At 44.6% G+C, this 21,522-nt stretch overlaps 1 protein-coding gene across 1 annotated transcript; it reads left to right on the top strand.

The window, feature by feature from the left end:
* Positions 1 to 10,351: 10,351 nt before the first annotated feature.
* On the top strand, positions 10,352 to 21,174 carry st8sia1 (ST8 alpha-N-acetyl-neuraminide alpha-2,8-sialyltransferase 1). The gene is made up of 5 exons (XM_041964196.1): positions 10,352 to 10,993; positions 12,025 to 12,169; positions 16,727 to 16,836; positions 19,066 to 19,158; positions 20,328 to 21,174. Exons 1-5 carry the CDS (start codon positions 10,815 to 10,817, stop codon positions 20,806 to 20,808), a joined length of 1,008 nt encoding a protein of 335 aa, XP_041820130.1. The 5' UTR covers positions 10,352 to 10,814; the 3' UTR covers positions 20,809 to 21,174.
* Positions 21,175 to 21,522: the final 348 nt, after the last annotated feature.

Raw genomic sequence — 21,522 nt, 5'->3', positions numbered from 1 at the left:
AACAGGAAGCTGCTGACGAAACGGCAGCCCAGAAATAATTGTTTTTAACCTAACGATGCATAACATGTGAATTAATGAGCTTTAGAGGTGCTGGTAGATGGATTTTGGTAGTTCAGGACACAGACAATATAATATAATAGCTGAGCAACAATATATCTGATGAGCACTATACACACCCAGAGGCCCCTCACATAGCAAAAGCACACAATCATATGCTAAGAATAGGTCAGGCCCCTCGCTCAGCTTTTAACTGTGGCAACATGAATTCAGTCACACACAAGGTTAGATTTCAGGAAATCATTCAATCAAATGATTTATCGCTGATTTTCTGGCTGTTTCTGGGTAATTAGTCAAACATGTCATCAAGTGCACAAGTAAATCACACGCAGCCACGCAGAGACTGTTGGCTCTTGTCTTTACCGCTCGATTTATCCGAGGGAAGAGTGCGGAGTGACATTATCAAGGTTAAATAACAGGAATTAGCTCCTCTGACATTTGATCTATTCTAATCACTGTTATTAAGATAAAAATACTGGTTGGTGGGATTATGTCGCACCGCAAATAACGAGAGGCTGTTCCAGATTTGCCACGTGGGTTCATCGGAAGAGGAGTGGATGGAATAGCAGGCTTAAATAGCTGCTGCAGTGAAGACATACAATCTATGATCTCAACAGGCCCACTGAGAAGATATAAAACAGACATGAAAAGAAAAAGATTCTTCATCATGTATTTCATTATATGGCTGGTGTTCTGCAGGAGATTTAAATAAATGTCCTTCAGAGTTAGCATTAGCGTGTGTGCAGGCATGTGCATGTACATATTGTTTATACGCTCAGTCAGATGCCACCTTCTGATTGGCTTTCTCTCGTCAGCTGATAGCCTGCAGAATTACACATCCAGCCAGTTGGCCATTTTGGTCCAGAGGTTCATGGTCCTCAGAGGATGAATCCTGTAGATTTACAGTATAAGTGATCTCTGACTTCCTCCAGTTTAACCAGGGGTGAAACGTCTTTATCTCAACAATCATTGGATGGGTGGAATGATGCACCAACTTTCTGTTCAGTGCTGAATAGCACATATTAGCATGCTTAGCTAAAATGGTGAGCATGGTTAATATTCTAGCTGGTAAACATTAGCATGTTAGCATTGTGAGCGCTCTGTCCTCCTCTTCTTCGTCCTGTCACAGGTGTGTTTTTGTGTTTACATCTGCAGTCCGCGGCTTCTTGGCCCGACTTCATCAAGACTCCCGAGCACGCGCGCTAATCCCGGCCTGAGCTCTGGCACTTCTGGCCAATCACTTCGCGCCTCGGCATCAGGTTTCTCCTCTTTCCACTGGCTTACGCCGGAATAAAGCTGATGCGAGTGCTAAGGTGTTTTTGGCGAAGCGAGCATTAGCAGCGAGGGCGTCTTCGGAAGAGTCACATGAAACAGGGGACGAGGCCACGCTGATCCTTTGCTCTCTGTGAGTCGTGAGAGCTTCTCAGAGATTAGAGACCAGAGTGAGTCTGTCTGCAACATCCCACCTTTATTATCTTACTCTTTATATCATGGCCCCCAAAAATATGGCCGTATATGTAAATTACGTGTGTTTGTGTGTATGTACTGCATGTCACTATATGTGATTTACAGCATATGGAAATACGTTAGCATGTCCAAGTATTAACAAAATAAAGCAAAAATGCTCATTTTCCCATATTTTTTTTAATCAAAATCATATTAATGCACAGTGTAAATTTCATTGTATCTGTAGTTTATTGCATCATCATTCTTTCTCTATATTGTTTACATTTTATTCTATGTTTTTGCAATACTTAACTTATTGTCCTGTCTTTTGTTTTGTTTTTTTTTGTGTTTTTTTTGTATGTCCTGTTTCCAATTTTCCATATTAATTAAACAAATATCCCAGCATATGTTTTGAATATTAGCATCAGCATTTAGCAGCACAGACAGCATATTGAAGATAAAATCATCAAATTGAACAAAAGCACAAATATCAAGATGTGCTATTTTGAAGTGAATAATTCATCATACACACAGGCCACACACACACACACACACACACACACACACAGAGAGAGAGAGAGAGAGAGAGAGAGAGAGAGAGAGAGAGAGAGAGAGAGAGATTTTCATGTCACATCCCTTAAACTATCTCATAACATGCGTATTAATCCAATAATTATCACTATTAATCAATTCCTACACTAAAAGCCTCTGAGAATTTTTCCCTATTTGTCCAGGGTCCTCCAGCAGGTATCTCTTTGACATATGCCTTGAAAGCTGCTGCTCCACCCGCGCCTCAGCGTCAAACACCCCCCGGTGTTGGTTTCCAACACAACAGAGGGGCCACAGAAGCTGTGGAGACGATCCAGCGAGCAACGAGAGGCAATAAAAGGAGGAAGACGCGGGGGACGACAAATGTTCTGTCATCATACTTTTTTTTTTTTTCAGTGATCCTCAGCAGGTGGGGGAGCTATTCCTGATGCAACCCGACTCCCTCCTGCCTCCACGCGGACACGCAGCGAGAAAAAGAAGCGTTTAAAATGCACTTCCTGCCGTCGCGCTTTCACGAGCAGGCAGGTGACGGCCCAGCGTGTCGCCGGCGGGCACCTGAGCTCTTTCTGAGAGGAAGAAGCAGCGGCCGCGGCCTCGTGCTGAGGAGTCATCCTCGAGGCCTTCGGTCCGGCCTCGCCTGCCCTTTGACGTGTGATGTGTTTTGTCAGTTGCCTGTTTTATAATCCGTCTGAACCGCGAGGTGATGTTGACTTTGGGGTCTGTGGTGTCATTTGAAACCACTTCGTACTGGACTTAACACAACCCAAACACTGTTGAATGCGATGGAGACTTTTCATGTGTGTATACTGCAGTTTTAGGTACTTCACTTGAGTATTTCCATTGTATGTCACATCATACTTCTCCTTGACTGCATCTCAGAGGCAAATGTTGTACTTTTTACTGCACTACATTCATTTGAGAGCTATAGTTAACTGATGTTATTAATGTTTCATACTTTAAGGGTATTTTGCAGAGAAATACTTGGTACTAACTCTGAATGCAGGACTTGTACTGTTTTTTTCATGGATTAGTTTAGTTTACATTGTGGTATTTCTACTTCTAAGTATTTGAAAACTTCCTCCACTGCTTTTACTTAAATTATTAATCCAGCAAAAAGCAATTATCCCATCTGACCAGCACTCTTAGAGGATAAGAGGATGGATTAATATATTTACTGGAAGATTATTGATCAGCATTTAACCAGTAGGGTACAGTAACATTTTGAGATACTTTTACTTGGGTTTTTCCATCTTATCTTCATCTTAACTATATGTGGTCAAAACTGGCTCCATCCTGACCAGCAGCAACAGTAAAATGCTACTTACACATGAATGCATCAGTACTAATAACTCACTAATATACTGCAACATATAAGCAGTAGTACATGTCATTTTTCTGTACAGTGAGGATTTATACATGCAGTAGATTTTGCTGAAAATACCTTTAACTTATAGTTTTAATCATCATCATCTTCCAATGTTTTTAAACTGCAGCATCTCTAGTTTGACTACAGTAAAGCATCTGAATACTGATGCAGGTGTTTTTTTCCCATCTTTCCACACCTCTGCCTGTCTCCTCGCACCTCCTGGGTCTCGTCCAGACCACCGTAGCGGCCAACTTAGTTTGGACACCGGACACAAAGAGCAGCTGACACATGACTGCAGCCAAGCGGCATGCCATGGCATCCCTCTGCCCGCCGGTGTGACCTTGACGCTGCCCTCGAAGATTCCCAGTGGGGTGCAGCGGGTTCCCTGAGTGGCCTGCATTTCTCAGCTCCCCCCACCTTCAACGGCCTTTGTATCCAGACAAACTTGTGGGCTTTGGCTCAGTGTAGGTATCTAAAATTCTGAAAGTGTGTGCCTGCTGAATGAGGGTATATTTTTGTAAGTAGTGTGTTTGTAAATGTGTTTTTCTCATTAAATCATTTGTTGTAATTTATTGTTTGTCTTACCTTGAGGTTTTATAAGAAGTCTTTTAGCTTTCTGCCTCTCATGCAAGCTTTCGTGTACTTTGAATCAAAGCATAAAGTGTATTTCTGTGCATACACACCATATCTTCTATAATGACTGTATTTTTAATGATGCATAAAATGCAGCAGTTCCTTCATTTTTAGACTTTTTTTCCTCCTTGGAGAGACAGTAGAAGCTGCATTCAGGAGAGAGCTTGTGTGGGCGAAGATGAGTCTGTCAAAACACAACGCAGCTGGATCTATTCTGCACAGGAAGCTTTTGCGTGTGCTTCCTTCATCATCTACAATCATGTCTAAATTTGTCCCTAACCTAACATTTACCCTCAAATCTAGCTCCTACAACCAGTCAAGACGTTCCTGACAGTTTCCACTGAGAGTCCAGACAAGAACTGAACTGTATTGACTGGTTCCTATGCAGAATGAAGACATTTGGCCCTTGTCAACACACCACTTAAGGCACCACCTTCTCACACAGAGCGGGCAGCCAAGCGAAAAAGTTCAAGTTACTAAAAATGTGCCTCCACCCACACGATTTTTTCTTCCTGGAAATGAAACTAAAATAAAGTCTGAGCGCTGGCCTTGTCCACACGAGGTCAGCAGAGCTTCATTATGACACAGCACTGCTGCCTCCGGTGTGCAGAGAAGTCAGGATCGAGTCAAACATTTGATATTGCTGGGCAGGATGTGAGCGTCCTGCTTCATTTAGCAGAAAAGAAGTTGGTAGAATTTGTCTGGAGTAAAACAAGATCACCAGGTGACTTTACTGTGGAGTTAGGGTGTGGTGCTGTGGCTGGCAGCTGCAGCAGCGCCCATCTATCATCTTCCGGCCTTCAGTGCAAAGTACATCCAGTAGGGGGCGGCAGCACCTCACATCACACATCTCAGCGGGAAGCCGAGGCGAGACGCTTTGATTCTGCAGCAGCCGGTGTCAAGCCACCGGGAATAAAAACAGGACTGTGGAGCGGGATTTTCAAAATAAAAGCCCATGTTGACAAAGTGGCTCAATTACAGCAAATTGAAAGTATGTTCCAAAGTAAAGATAAGATAAAGACAAGTAAAATGAATTAGCTGAACACATTTTTAAAAAATCACCTGGAGGCAATGTTTTCAACAAGGTTGACAGAGTTTAGCGTTAGCATTAGCTTAGGCAAGCTAGCTTAGAGGTAAGATCTTAAGGCCAAGCCCAAGCCCAAGCCCAAGCCCGAGCCCGACCCAAATTTCGGGCCGGGTCGGGCCTAAAATGTCAATCATTACGTTCGGGTCGGGTCGGGTCGGGCTTCTCTCTCGCTGACTTTTTTTTTTTTTTAAATAAATATATGTTTATAAAAATGTATACTAAAACGATACTAAACTACGGAATACTTGTTATAAAATAAATAATTTGGATAAAACAGAGAAGGCTAAACAGGAGCCGCAGAGCCAGAGCATGCTCTGCGCACGTGAACGTCGTCCTCTTAAAATTCTTCCCCTCCGCAAGTCCGCATCTGACCTGCTGGTATCCCCGATATGGAGCAGCAAGAAGTGAAGGATAAACTAAAGACAGGGGAATGGAAAAGGCAAACACCCACCGGTAAGAGTGAGGTGTGGAAAAGCTTCAAATTGATTGTTGAAAATGCTACAGAAACTTGCGCTGATAAAACTTGCGTCTCTGTCTATTATCCATCCGTCATTGTTCTTCTTTGTCTCTCTGCCTCTCTCTCTCTTAAAGTGCCGCGCTAAATTCTTAAGGACGTACTGCTGCTGTGGTTTATGGCCCAATTTTCAACCCGTCAAAATGACGGACAGCCTTAAATTTTTCCCGTCAACTCTTAAAAAAATCTGTCAATGATGGAAAATTGTCGGTTAATGTAACCTCTGCAGACACAGAAATATAAAAGATGTAAATGTTTATACAGTCTTGCTTAACTTAGATTTCGTTACAAAAGACAGGCTTTAATTTGTTATCATAAATCACCCCTTCCCTCCCGAGTCCTCACAAATAAAATATGAAATTTCGGGTTGGCTTCAGGCTCGGGCCTGCAAATCACGTTAATTGGTCGGGCTCGGGCTGGGTCGGGCTTTAATACTCGCGGGCCTGGGTCGGGTCGGGCTGGATTTTTTGGGCCCGATCTTACCTCTAAGCTAGCTACAGCTGGTAAAATCTGATGGCTACAATTGTTTAAGATGACAGAATTCATACTCTTCATAGGCTATATGAGAAGTCCATTGTGTAAGAGAGAATTGTGAGTTTTTAGTGGTAAATCTGCCATCATTATCATTGGAAATATGTGCTGTGCCACATACAGGGATGACCAACCAGGATGTTAGCATTGCCTTTCGTTCCCTCGACAAAAAGCCAACAGGATTTTTTTCCATTAGATTCTGGATTATTGCAGAAAATACAAACAAATGTTTTGGATACCTTCACATTTTTCTAAGCAACATGATCTTCACAAATGAACACCACTTTAGTGATTTTTGAAGCAGAAAACACAAATGCTAAAAGCAAAAAGCTAACATAAGGCTATAAATGAACTACACACAGGCATATTGTCACCAGCGTCCGACCACGCTACACTGTACACACTTTACTCTCAACTGATGAATCTGCAAGTTGGAAAGTTGGAGTTAGAATAGTTTGTACAAGCGTGAATATTAACACACGAGGCGGTAAAGGCGGACTAGCAAGTAGCTTCCAGGTCTGGCGATCGACAACCAGCCAACTTTTTAAAGACATCTGAAAGGTCTAAAATTCACAAGTGGGATATTTATTGAAATATTTTATCTCATAGAACAAGTAGAAATTACTTCAGGCATCCGACTGAACAGCTATTCAAAGAACCCAATGAGGACAAGAGGGACTGGATGTGCTTAGCAACAGTAACCAGGGGGCGGGGCATAACAATAGCTACCTGGACTCTGCACTTTACTGCATGACTGGAGTATTTTTTCTCTCCCTGTTAGATTCCAGCCAGGTTGTCATCACACCCTCCTCCCTCAACATATTTCTTTTATCTGACCCTGATTAAGCTGCTTCCACTTCCAGCGCATCCCACCTGTTTTGCCACTAACCTTGGCGTCTTATATCTCGTTCCCATGTGGTATCCATTCTTCTTCCTGCATGTACATATTCCCGTGTGCTTCATTAAGCATCAGAAAATTGCAGATCTGAGCTGGGCTTTGAGTCACTTTGTTCTCCGAGCATTTGTCATTTCTAGAAATCAACTCTCAAGGGTCAAGCCAGAAAGTGATAAAATAATCATTCACAGCTGCCGAAGAAGCAGAAGTGAGCTTCCTGGACTGAGTCACTGTCATTGATTCTTTTTAAGTAATTTCTCACTCTCTCTCTCTGGACTTTCCCCAACTTTTGTTGTGTATCCTAAGTTACCGCCTGTTTGGGGAACAGGTGTTTCCCTTGTCTGCAGAAAGAGAAGCTGGATTTCTCAGTTTTAATGTGAGTGTTGAGTTTCACACTTAAAGAAACTGAACAGTCTCACTTTTAAAGTAATTTGAGCAACAGAACAGTCTCACGTCTAGTCCACCTGTACAACAGATGCCAATTTAACGCTAACCCTAAGGCCATGTTGGCCAATCAGAAGCCAGGCAAAAAGCCATTTCTGGTAGGCTACATGCAACTAGAGGTCTGAACACTAGATTGCAAATCCTTCAGCAGGTCATAGTAAATTCACGACCAGGTCTCGTCCAAACCTGGCAATGCTGGTCTGTGTCGTTGAAGATTATGTGATCTCTGTACTGTATTATACCGCCTTTGTTCCTCAATTAAAGTACAAGAGTCATTGTACATTTATGTGAAAACATGCACAAAGTCCTGTGAGCACAAAATCTCCTCATGTAAACAAAGGAGGTAATGTCCTCACAAACCAAACAATCTGTTTTCACTGTCAGCACTGCAAACAGAGCTTCTGAATTTCTTCACCCTGGAAGCTCAGTTTTTTTTACCTCAAACTGCATTTGTGTGTGGACAAAAAGCCAAAACACATAGAAAAAGCTTGATTTAAAAATGCCTGTTTACATGTACACTCGGCATAAGTTTTAGTTTAAGTGTTGGAACACTTAGGCGATATCTGCTATGATTTCTTAAAGAGTTTGCTTGTTGTAGGAGACAGGAATGAGCAAATAACAGAGCACAATGAAGACAGCTTCCAACACAATAAAATATAAAGAAAGTGCCAAAAGGAGGCAAAATATGAAACCCTGGCGAGAATTTGTGGCACATTCTGCACTGATCCGTTTGTGGAAAATTTGTCAGGCTGAACAAAAAATCCCTATCCAAGAAGAGGTGCTTTTGATGATTTCCACGAGACACATGATTGACATGGTGAATTAGGAAATGGGAGATCCAAACTGGGATTATAAACACAAAAAAGCGTAAGGCATCATGGGATAGAAGTCATGCACACACACACACACAGATAGGCAGAAAGATAGGACGAAGGAATGAGCCGAAGCTAAACGAAAACAAGAAGAGGGCTGAAGAGTCAGACAGGAGGAACCCCAGGAAACCGACAGGATTAACAGAGTAATACTGTAAGAGGAGGTAAAAAGGCGCCAGGCAGGGTCGACAGAGACAGCATATCCCTAAATGTTGCTGCCAAGCATCACTACTTCTCTAATGTGTTGGCTGTTAGCAAGGCTGCAACAAATCCTCATGAAAACTTTGCTGCTTTTGTCTCATAAGTCCAGCAGACCAATCAGCGTGATCAGCACAATGGTGAAAAGTGCTGGTTCGTTATTCTCCAAATGCTCCCTGCATGGACTGAAACAGAAAAGGCTGAAAATGTCACAACGTTGGAGCAGATGATCACACAGACAAATTCAAAGATTTTTCCTGGAACATTCGCAGACAGATTTGATTGATCCCTTGACCAAGATGAAGAAATCCAAACAAGACATGACACATTAATTACTGCAAACACCGATCAGGAGAGTCCACTGGAGCCATTGTCACAAGTTTTAAGGAAATATGGATGGAGGCGGCACACATGCCACAGACTGATGAACTACCTGGAGTGTTTATTTCAACATGTTTGGCCAATATGCATCCACCCAGTGCACAAGTGTGTAAGAAGTCAGGAATCAGTAGCTCCAACTGCAATTTTAACATTAACAACAAGCCGATGAAAGTCCGGAAAGCCAATCGCTGGTCCTGGCAGTCAACCTATTTAGTTGTTTGCGTATGAGGACCTATCAGTCCAGACTTAATGCAGGAGCTCCACCTACACCACCATATGTTTCTCAAGTTCCAGCATCCTTGTGGGCTCAACACAGCACTGATACAGGATACTTTGATTGTACTCCTCATCAAGCATCCCTCAAGCCTAACTGCACTCCAGTGTACATTAGACAATATCTTCTTCATGCTGAAAGGAAGCTGGATTAGCTCCAATCATTGATGCACTGCTGCAGCAGAAAGTGATTGGATCGGATATGTCACCATTGAACACACCAATTAATCCTGTGCCTAAACCAAACAAGGTGATTCACTCAAGACCTCATGATACATCCATTCTCACCGCTGTTCCTGACAAGGATGCATTTTTTTCTTCTGTGGATTTAAAATCAGCATTTTTCAGTATTCCTGTCCAGACACCCAGCCACTCTTTGCTTTCACTTTGAAAGGGAGGCAATAAACATTTAACTGCCTACCACATGGTCTAACTGACTCCCGAACAGTAGTTTCTGCAGTAGTTGGAGCAACATTGGCTCGTTTTATGCCATCACCAGGCTGTACGCTGATTCACTGTGTCGATGACCTGTTACTCACTGCTGCGATGCAAGAACTCTGTGAACAAGGCTCACTAATGTAATACTTCTAATACTCTGTGAGCATGCTTAATTAATGTGTACTTTAATTTCACATCATTTTAAGAATTTCGAAGTATATTTCCAACACGTGAAACAATACAATTGTACTACAAAGCGTGTTTTGAATGCTTGTGAATCCTAACTTTCACTGGTGGACTTCAGTACACTTAAAGTTTAGCAACTATTTACACTTCAAGTACACTCAAGTATTACTCAAGGGGTTCTCAAGGACTACTTGAGCACACTTAAGTGTGTTTGAAGGAAACAAAAAATGGCACAGTGTACTTTGTAAAGTATGATTTTGTGTGCTCAGTGTTCATGCTTTTAATTTGGAGATTGACTTCCGTTCTTACCCGTGCTATTTGTGGCGAGCTTGATGCGCGTCCAGCACAAGAAGCACTTTGTCTCCGTGAAGGGGGGTGTTGACAGGAGAAGGAGGGGGAGGTGGAGGGAGTCTGAATTGGACTGGCCCGGCTCACTTGTACCGCAGCCTCTGCAGCAGGACGAGGACGGAGGAGAGGAGCCTTCGGGCGGGAGAAAGAGGATAAAGGTGGACCGGATCGGGCGCACGCGGACACCCCTCTCATATTACGATAGAGCGGGTCACCGGGCGGGGAGGAGGCCCGCATGATTCCTCTCAAGCAGGCTGGAAGGATGGTGATGCACCGAGAGCAGAGCGGCGGATTCCTGCAGAGACCGACACACTGCACCACGACCCCGCAACCGATGCGAGCTGCTGCAGGGGCAGGCACCTCTGCTTCCCTCCATCAGAGCCTCACCGACACACAGCCGCGTTCCCACACCGATGCTTGAGCCAGACAGCCCGCTAACGGACCACCACCATCCACACTCCAGCCCGTTTGTGGGATGAGGCGCGGGTTTGCAGCGGACCAGCTTTGAACCGGGCCTGCGTTTTCCTGCACCGGATACGATGCGCGCGCGTCGGTTGTTTTGAGCCGCGCGACAGACGTGAGGAAGGAGGGGGAAGATGATGGTGCGATGCTACCGGGGCAAGCTGTCGGCGTGGGCCGCACTGTGCGTGCTGGTGCTCTGCTGGTTTTACGTTTTCCCCTTCTACAGACTCCCCCGCGACAAAGACATCGTGGAAGAGGTGCTGAGGCAGGGACCAGTATGGCAGAGGAACCAGACGGGCATCGATTTGTACAGGTTCGTCTCAGGTCTCAGATTTCTGTGCAGAGGTTTGCAGCAGTGGTTCCTGCCAGCTGTCCTTAAGTTCGTCCTAATAGGTCAACAATGAGATTTTCCTTTTGTTCATGACTTTTTATATCCTGCATCCACTTTAGAGGAGACTGAAGAAGCAATGCACACAATGTTTAATAAGTGATATAAAGCAGTAAACATAGGAGGGTGCCTTGAGAGCAAATTGTGCATGTGACCTCCTTTGTCTTCTTTGCAGTCCCTGGCGTCCTGTCATTATGGTGAGACTGTAATAGATGCCCACTAGAAAATAGTCTATATTAGTAAAAGTCTTCAAAATAACAGCTAATTTCAGCAAAACATTCTGAAAGCTTTGAAAACTTTGCATCATATCCTGCAGGAACATCACAGTAATGCCACAGGAGACACAAACACATCATGAACACTCTTTATTCTGCTGACACTGTGTGGGTGCTTCATTTGAACGGCGACACTGTTTTTTAGCCAAACCGGATCAGCGGGCCCCGGCAGCTCCACTGTGGCAGCCTTATTTAAATCTGATCCAGGGGAGAAAGTCTCCGAGGCAAAGCCGATTAGGAGCGTGAGAGGAGCTGACACCTGCAGAGCGGCGGACAGGGCCTCCAGCCGGGCGTGATGCTCACTTGGAGCTGTGGTTTTAGTGTCACGCAGCTTTAAGGGCCCTTGTTTTGTCAGGTTTTGTCCAAAGGATTCTTCCAATTTAACAGTTGAGAGAGTGAAAAAAGCTGAGGGCAATCCCGCTATTGCACATCCATTAGACGAGCCTGTTATTGAATGCTGACATCCTTGAAGCTGCAGCCATATAAAACCTAAAGCATGCCTTTCCTCCGATGTGCAGCACTTGACCTCACATGGTGCTTCTCTGTCTTGTCATATCAGTGCACGTCTTATTCTGGCTCTCTCTGCAAATAGCGAAGCACTTATTACAGCTTGTCTCCCACCTGAATCCCGGCGACTCACTTGAGACCGGACTCATTGTTTCCCACGTCCTCTCTGCGCAGGAAGTTGCTGACCGAGTGCTGCGATCCGCAGAGGATGTTCGCCGTGACCAAGGAGAACTCGCCGATGGGCAAGGTCCTGTGGTACGACGGCGAGTTCTACCACTCGCACACCGTCAACAATGAGACCTACTCGCTCTTTGTGCAGGTACGTAGACGACGACGCAACACAAGACGCAAAACAACAGCGTCCGCATTCAGTCTGTTTCATTCCGCTGCCCCGTGTTGGAGTTTGAGGGCTCGCTTTTCCCTCAGAGAGCCCCAAGACAACGACTTTGAGAGGCACAGCTGTGTTACTCAAAAGTAACTAAGACCAGATGATGGAAGGCCGTTTTTTCTCCCACTCGGCGCAATACGACACTGCTGTGGGGACTGTGTGTGTGCTTTAATGTGGATCCTTGTTGATCCATAATGGAGGCGGGGATGGGGGGGTGCAGTGTGGCGAGCGGACTCCCTCGAAAGGAGAGAGGATTAATGGTGTAGCGTTCTGCAGTGTCAGAGGAGTCCATCTTCAGATCGGACGTGAGAGGATGGAGAAGGTGCTGCAAACATCAGTGAAATGTTTCTGTACCTTATGATGCATCTTTCCCTTTTTCTTTAAGAAAACTAGAGGCAGGAGATCGGGGTAGTTGGCGAGGGGCAGATTTTAAGTGTTTGTGTATCTTTTGTGTGTATATATTTAATGTTTTACATCAAATCAGGCTCCTGCTCTGTTTATTGCTCAAGAGGTCGTGTTTTTTTTCCACATGGGTCTAAGATGGGGGGTGTTTAAACCATAACTGGAGAAGGATGTGCTTCAAGTTTTCTCCCTCCTGGGTTGTTTCCCCTTTCCTTTCCTTGTGATGTGAACGACCTACAGTGTGTATTTACGCCTCTGTGCATGTGTATATGTACACAGATAAGGGCTGTTGGGCTATTTTTACATGGCTCCATGCCTGTGTGTGTGTGTGTGTGTGTGCACGCACGCATGTGGATGAGGGCGTTTGTGCCTGGAAACTGGACAAAATGAGAAATCCTGGTGTGAGTGCCGTTGCCGTGGTTTTTGTATCCAGGGGCGGTGCATCTCGCCAATAATTGAGATTGGATTCCCGTTACCGACGTCGCAGATCTGCAGTTTAATATCCTGGTCGGTGAACGCGATGAATATCTGACCCTAATTTGCAGGCGTGAGCCGTGCATGTTCATTCATGAGGGGTGGGGGGAGGTGAATGGATGAGGACGTGACAATGGGAAGAGAGGCCGAGCTGAACCACAGCGTGGGTGTGTGTGTGTGTGTGCGTGAGTTAGAATATAACAAACTGTTTCATTGCTGGCACATCCGAATTTAAGACAACACAGTGAGATGAGTCATTGATTAGTCAGTCGAGGAAATTATTCAGCATCTATTCTGCTAATTAATGATCAGAGTGGTTTTTCAAGCAGCAGTGTCAAAGATTGCGATGTGAAGATTTGCTGCTTTTCTTTCTTTTGCATGACTTTAAAATGAATATGTGCTGATTTTTGGACGAAACTAACAATCTGAAGACACCACCTTGGATTTGGACGCTTATGAGGACATTTTTTTCACTGTTTTATGACATTTTAATGATAAAAAATGCTCAACGCATTAATCAGTGATCAGAATTATCGTTAATTACCGTTACCATACCAATCCATGTAACAAAAAAAGATATATTTTACTACTTCTGCGTGGTTTTGAGCTGAGATATCTGCCACCATCCCATTTTAGATGAGGTAAAAACTCAACAGTGACGTGTCTGCCCTGAAACAAAGTCCCGGTGCTCTTCATCTACACAACATTAAACATCTATGGATGTTTGCATGGCCGGAGGAGGATGATGAGGTCGCTGTTTCATGTGATTTTCATGCAACATCCATCACTGTGTCACTGGGATGTAGCTGAAGGCTAGTTTTCTCTCCGTGTGAGACTCCAGTGCGTCACCCCGCACGAGGTCATGCTTCCACCCTGCCTCCATGCATCGCTTTGTGCCTGTGTGAGTCTCCATCTGACGCTCGCATGGCCTATTTCTAGTAGCGTGGCTGCGCTTCCTCTGCGAGCCTATATCGAGAACGGTTATGTGTGTTTCCCACAGGGAAGGTAACCAGTAGTTAGGTGGGGTGGACGAAAGTGAACACACACATATTCTCTGCCTTCTCAACTACCAGTGCTGTGATTGCAGGTCTGAGCACAGACAACCGGCCTCGCTACACCAAGCTGGCAACAGCTACAGCATCTGAGCTCCTGCCAGGGAATGTGCCAATTAGGGCTTTGACAGTTAATTGCTGGTTAGTTCAATGGCTCAAAGAGAGCAGCCATAAACACAGTTTACTGTACTGTACAATAGATTCCTCTGATCTCGTCCTTTCTGATCCTCACTGCATGTACTTCTCCTGTCTGTTTCTGTTCTGCAACAGAAATTGCTGGGATAAAGGTTCATACTTTAAGTAAATTAAAAAAAAACACAATTTTTTGAACTACAACATTCATTAAAATATGAATCAGTATATTAATCTGAATATTAATCATTGTTAGGTGCAGCTGTACATTATGTTAACACCTCAAACCAAAATCTGTCAAGATACTCGTACTCGTTCCAGGAAGAGCTCGACCACGTGTTACGGCAATAAGTGTCCCCCTCCCAAGTTGGAGCCCTGCTTGCTGGTTCCCCTTGTGTGCTGTTAGCAGGGCATTGTCCTCTGACTCCCCTCCCTGTCATGGTCTGAGAGAGACCCCGAGGCAAGAAGTGTGTGGGTGGGTGTGTGGGGGTGTGTGTGTGTGTGTGTGTGTGTGTGTGTGTGTGTGTGTGTGTGTGTGTGTGTGTGTGTGTGTTCTCAAGTGTGTGCACTTCAAGGGGAATAATGAGCACAATTGTTTCCGCCGTCTCTCGTAATCCACTCCTCCGACTTAAACGCAGCCAAGGCAGAGAGAAAGGACATTTTTGGCTCTTGCCTCATGAAGCGTGATATTTCAGTGTACTCAGTAACAGCTTACTGTCTTATAGCAGGCTTTAATGTAGATGATGGTAGGGCAGGGATTCAACCAGGGTACATCTACCCCAGGCGGTACTTCTGCAGTTGCTGGGGTATTATGTTTTAATGGTTGAAATGGTTAACATGAATGGATAAATACTTAACATAATTTGCAGCTAACGGATAAATGGATGAAATAGTTAGCTAAACGTACTGGATCAACAGTTGAAATAGTTATCTAAAAGTAGTGGATAATAAGGTTGAAATAGCTAGCTAAAAGTAATGGATAAATAGATTAGATTAGATTAGATTAGACTTTACTGATCTCACAATGGAGAAATTCACACATACAGAAGCTCTTCAGAACACACGGGGGGTTAATAAGAACAATAGGAACGATAAGATGCAAAATAAGAACAATAAGGGTGCTAATAAGAACAATAGGAAGAACAAGAGCAAGGTGCAAATAAGCAACAACGCACTGTAAGTGACCTTTTCCCTGCATTAGTGGATCTGGATGTTTTGTAATCAGAGACGAACAGAGGTTATTGCACATAATAACTATATATATATATATATGCATATATATATATATATATATATATATATAGTTGAAATAGTTAGCTAATATTAGTGGATCGACAGTTGAAATATTTAGCTGAAAGTAATGAATAAATAGTCAGCCAAAAGTAGTGGATAAATAGCTGAAATTGTAATCTAAAATGATGTATAAACAACTGAAATAGTTAGCCACAGGAAATTGATAGTTATCTTAAAAAATGGATACACACTTGAAATAGCTGAAAGCAATAGACATTTGAAATACTTAGTTGAAAACAATGCATAAACAACTGAAATACCTACTAATGTAATGTAACTGTAATGTAATAGTTGGCTAAAGGTAATGAATCAACGGTTTAAATAGTTAGCTAAAAGCAATGGACAAATGGTTGAAACATCCAGCACTGCCATGCCATGAAGTGGCAAAATGAAGTCAAACATAACTAATCCAAGCACTGACAGTTCAATTATATTAAAACAAAAAAAATCCACTTTTACAGCCTCAATAGTTTTAAAAAATCTTTTCAAATCTAGTCATTCATTTGAGACCTGGTACAAAGGGGTTACTGGAGTTCATCTGACAGGACGAGACACAAACACTGTGCAGAGTCTGAAGAAAAGACATTGACCAGGGAACAAATTTGATTATAACTGCAGGAAAGGAGATGGAAATTTACAGAAAGTATGTTTGTTTCCATCATTTTTTTTCTCGAGGAAATAATGTGGTTACATTTAGTTCAGAGTTGACATTTATTGAATAGCTCTTGGCCCCTGGTTTTTCGTTTGGCAGTACTTCCTGTAAATATGTCTGCTTGGTGTTTAGATTGAGTTATTTCACCATGTATAATATAGACTTTGCTCTTGAAGGTTATCCCAGCAAATGAAATCTGATTTATAAGCTGCATGACCTCGACTTTCTGTCGACCTCCTCACTGCGTACGTCCGCGCTGCTTCGTCTGTCAGCACACGAGGCTGTGAAGGGAAATTAGCAGGAGGCCGAGGTCCTGCGCTTTGCTGAGCGCAGGGTGACTCGTGCACATGCCTCAATTTTGGGATCTGAGTTGAGAGACAAATAATACTTGTTGTGCATGTGTGTTAGTGGCTTTGCGTGTTGACCTATGGGTGGTTGTGTCTGCGTGTGCGCTAACAGAGCTCCATCTTTCCTTCTGCCCAGGACAACCCTCTGCAGCTGCCCCTGAAGAAGTGCGCGGTGGTGGGCAACGGCGGCATTCTCCGGCACAGCAAATGCGGAGGGGACATCGACCAGGCCGACTTCATCATGCGGTGAGAAACAGGGTACTCGGTGTGGCTGTGAGTGCGTGCATGTATATCACCAATGTGACTCGAGAGGACACTTTGTCTGTCAGTGATAATGAGAGCTCCTGTCGACTGTAGCCAAGAGAGAAAGGCAGAAAAGTGGGCTGCGGCGAGGGCAAGAGAGAAAAGAGGTTAGACGTGAGTAGGCAAAATCGGAACAGGCGAAGATGAGGGAGGAAGAGGAGATGAGCAGAAAGGCATAAAGCAGAAAGGAACCATCTGGTGGTGCAACATAACAGGGGAGCATTAAATGATTCAGCTTCACTCCTCAAAGCAAACCAAACGGCAGATTAAAAAAAACGTGAGGTGACTAAGACTCCACACAAGGGGGACCATTTACATATGAATAGGAGAAAAAGGGCTTTTTTTCTATTTGAAACAAATAATCAAAGGAATGCGTTTGCGTTGGTTCTGACGGGGGGAGAAACCATCTCTGAAGGCGCCGTAATCCCCCTCGAGAACGTGGCAACTGCTCCAGAGTGCTGAAGCGGAACGAGCTGGAGAGAGAGCTATTGGGAAATCTGCAGTTGTTAAATTCAGTTCAGCGCGAGGACAAATGCACGACATGCATCGTCGCACCACGGCGGTTACTTCGCGTCACAAACTGATCAGTTAGGCCTGCATTTCCTGGCTGCTCCAGCTGACTGTACGGTTCTTTCGGAAAGCACTTGTTTGCTTCTGGATCATAAACAGTGTCATCTTGGCTATGTCAGTTTTATACCCTCGAAACCTGAAACGCATTGCAAAACCCGAGTAGCTGCTGATCCGAGCATTTCTGTTCTGTGTGCCGTTAAGTGCCTGTGTTTGTGCACATATCGAGTGTTATCACTGTCACTTGGGGAGCGTTTCTTCCCACTGTTTCTTGTGAACTGTCAGTTTGTGCCGCTTAAACAGCGTCTTGTTTCTGTCAGCCCGATTCTGTAGTTGGAAGCCCAAGAACAAGCCGAAGACATCTTCAGTTCACAGGTGTAGAATTTATTTAGGTCACAGGTAAAGTGAGGCAGCGCTGAGCTCGGCGTGACGGAGCTCTCGCAGGATCTCTGTCAGAAGAAGCACTGATTTGGGGATGTGGTTCACAGTTATCTTTTCTTCAAGGCAAAACTAAAGTTACAAGGTTCTCGAGAACAAGACATAAACTGGCTGAATCACAGGACAAGGTGCACAAGACAATCTGGCAGAGATGCAGACTATATATACACAAGGTATCAAGGAACAGGTGGAAACAATCAGGGTGGGGCAGACAATCAGACAGGCGGGGAGGACACCAGGAAGTCAATGATTTCACAATAAAACTGGAAGTGCAGAACAAGAGTGAGTGCACGTACCGCACCTTCATTCATAAAATCAGCAGCTTAAAATGGCTCAGATGGATGGAGGAGAGGAAAAAGTGTGGTCTCAAGGTGCAGAGTCCACCCACAGTCTGGGGTCTACAACTTTCTGCGTAGGTCCGCTTGGGTTTCTGACTCCAGCTCCTGCAACAGGATAACGGATGGAGGGACGGATGGCTCGACTTGACCCAATAAAAGCAACATACTGTCGGTCCATTGAGTCCCAACCCATCTGGTAACACTGAAGTGTGTTTACTCAGCTGCGTAAGGTTGAGTCTGAAGTGGACTGTTTAGATAAGATATCAGATGGTCCACATGTCTTCACAAAAAAGTCTTTTTCGTGCTGATTTCTCCCCCAACTGTGCCGAAGCAACGTTGTTTTGGTCCGGGAGCGACCAAAAAGACAGCGCAACAGTCGCTGAGATAGCCAAACCGATGGATGTTTGGAAGCAAAGCCGGGCTGATTGACCGGAACAGAGGGAACGTTCCAGTGAGGAAGTGTTTCAACATTCATAAAAACAAAAGACTTCTCCCCGGCTGCCCTCCATTTCCTGCATCTGTCCATCACACATGGCTCCGATTTGACGCGAGGGATTTCGTACATGCGAGGCTCGCAGGAGGTCGTTATTCCACAACGTCATGAATCGTTATCGTGATTTACTCTGGTAAACAGATTGTCCGGCACATGAAATTAAATTTGGCATGGTAGCGTCACTGTCAGTGTGAGTTAGCGATATAACTTTTTTTGAGACTTGAGACTCATATAATATGTGTTTATACTGTAAGGGCTTGAAGAGCTTATATAAACACATGTACATGGAGCGTATGTGAAAATGTGAAATACACAATGTGTGTTTTGCTCGTTTAGGTGTAACCTTCCACCGCTTTCGAAGGAATACGTGGAGGATGTTGGAACCAGAACGCACCTGGTCACGGCCAACCCCAGCATCATAGAGAAAAGGTAACCAGCTGCGATTTTAAACATCAGTATCCTATTGCATCCATCGATTCTGGTCTCAAACATGAAATATGCCTTGTGCAGAGAGATTGATGGCGCAAAAACAGCTAATGGGTTATGTTGTGGAATCGCCGAGGTGATGCGGTGAGGGAATGCTGCACTGTGACGTATTGATTTTTAAGAAACAGTAATTAAGTCTTTGTATTGCGCTTAAAAGCCGAGCTTACACACAAAGGTGTGAGTAAAAAATGTGCGCTTGTGTCGCAGCAAGATGATTCAAAGTGCTCAAAAAAGGGATTGATGCAAAAGAAACACAAGGGAATATAAAAGTGCTATAAGATGAATTAAATCAAGCAAATAAGAGACGTGTAGAGTCTAAGATCCCATTTACACCTGGAGCATTATATGTTATATGTAAAATGAACAATCCGATCTTGCCTTTGTGTTTACGCCTGGTCTTTTTATTGCGTCTCATTGTCCTTATTGAGGTCAGATCTCTCTGCATGTGATGAATTTGAGTTGGTGGCGAATCAGCCCCAGACTCGCTGCAAAGTCAGCGTGTGTCAGTTTGTCCTGGTGCGCTGCTGTGTAAACGACGCGCCTTGTTAACAGCAGATCAGCTGCACAGATTATTACAGTTATTTCTTAAAGTGTATCCTTCATTTCCAACCAGCTGTCATTTTTCACATAGTTCTGTTGAATCACACATGTTTTGGTGGTGTAATCAGTAATTAGAGGAATGTCTGCTCTCCAAATTTGAACAACCTTTATTTCTTCTTTTAGCTTAAAAACAAAAATCTGTATCAATCACGAGGCGTTTACAGCTTGCCTTAACGTGTTTTCCCGCATCCAGATGACATGTCTGGATAAACATCACATTTTATTTGCAGTTGTAAATGGGGTCAAAGAGCTTGGACCTGATCCACCTGACAGTGGAGGACAGTGGAGGACAGTTAGCTTTGCAGTTTTCGAGGAGCTGGTTTGGTGCATGCAGCGAGATGCTTTCATTTGCTCTCTGTGCCGACAGGATCGCACCCAGCACCGAGGCAGACACTGTAAACTCTGGGAAGTGAAATGTTTTTTGGTGCATTTATGCCTTTAGTGGACAGTTTGACAGGAAATGTGAGAGTATGACATGCAACGTTTCAACATTTATCACTCTTGTCTCTCAGATTTCAGAACCTTCTGTGGTCCAGAAAAGCTTTTGTGGAGAGTATGAAGGTCTATGGCTCCAGTTACGTCTACATGCCAGCCTTCTCCATGAAGCCTGGCACCGACCCATCACTGCGGGCGTACTACGCCCTGGCAGACACCTCCTCCAACCTCACCATGCTCTTTGCCAACCCCGAATTCCTGCTCACGGTGGCAAAATTCTGGAAAGGCCGCAACGTGCACGCCAAGCGCCTCTCCACGGGGCTCTTCCTGGTCAGCTTGGCTTTGGGGCTGTGCGAGGAAGTGACGGCCTACGGCTTCTGGCCGTTTTCCGTCGGCCTGGACGAGCGGCCGGTCAGCCACCATTACTACGACAACATCCTGCCCTATAAATGGTTCCACGCCATGCCTGAGGAGTTCGTCCAGCTTTGGCACCTGCACAAAAGCGGCACGCTGCGCATGAGAGTGGGACGCTGCCCCCCTGAGGAAGGAGGGAGTTAGAGCTGATGTGATCGCGGCCAGCTGAAGTTCAGCGGGCTACAGGGAGCTGATGAAAACGTTGGGCTTGTGAAGCGACAGGAAGTTGTCGGCGTGACAAAAACGGGTGCACGTATTTCCTCTGAGGTACCTCGGCACTGCATCTGTGTCCATACACACTCCTGCTGTCCCCCGCAGCTAATCCGTAATTACCACGAGAATGTCCTCCACCCAGACCAGCAGCATCGGGGACAGGATGCACGCTGACACATGCAGCCACACGCAATGTAAAATATTCATACATTCCCAAAACTCGCCATATCTCCTCGCTTTCTGAAACGTGTGCGTGTGCATGGATGTGTTTGTTTATGGAAAGCCTCGGCTGGGACTAATGACAGTGAAAGTGTGCGGGGTCGGATGGGTGGGGGATGGGGTTTTTTGTGTGTGTGTGTGTGCTGGCTACTGTATCTGACTGACATATGGGACAGCTGGACCAAACCCCCCTCTGGGTCTTTGTTAAACAGAAACAGAAGGAGCGGAGGACCAGGGGGAATAATAAAATGCACTGAAAGACTGGCGAAAAGAGAGGAACAAGGGAGACATAATGGTGTCCTGGTACCTAATAGCTTGAATGGGACCTAAATTTAATGCAGAAAGGAGCAAGACTGGCAGGGGGGAGCAAGCGTGAAAGCTGGCTGGGACGTGTATGAAAGGATTTTTCTCTGCTTTTCTTCAACC

This window comes from Chelmon rostratus, chromosome 22 (genome assembly GCF_017976325.1).
Source record: "Chelmon rostratus isolate fCheRos1 chromosome 22, fCheRos1.pri, whole genome shotgun sequence".
Taxonomy (NCBI): domain Eukaryota; kingdom Metazoa; phylum Chordata; class Actinopteri; order Chaetodontiformes; family Chaetodontidae; genus Chelmon; species Chelmon rostratus.
This window is presented reverse-complemented; position numbering and strand designations above follow the sequence as displayed.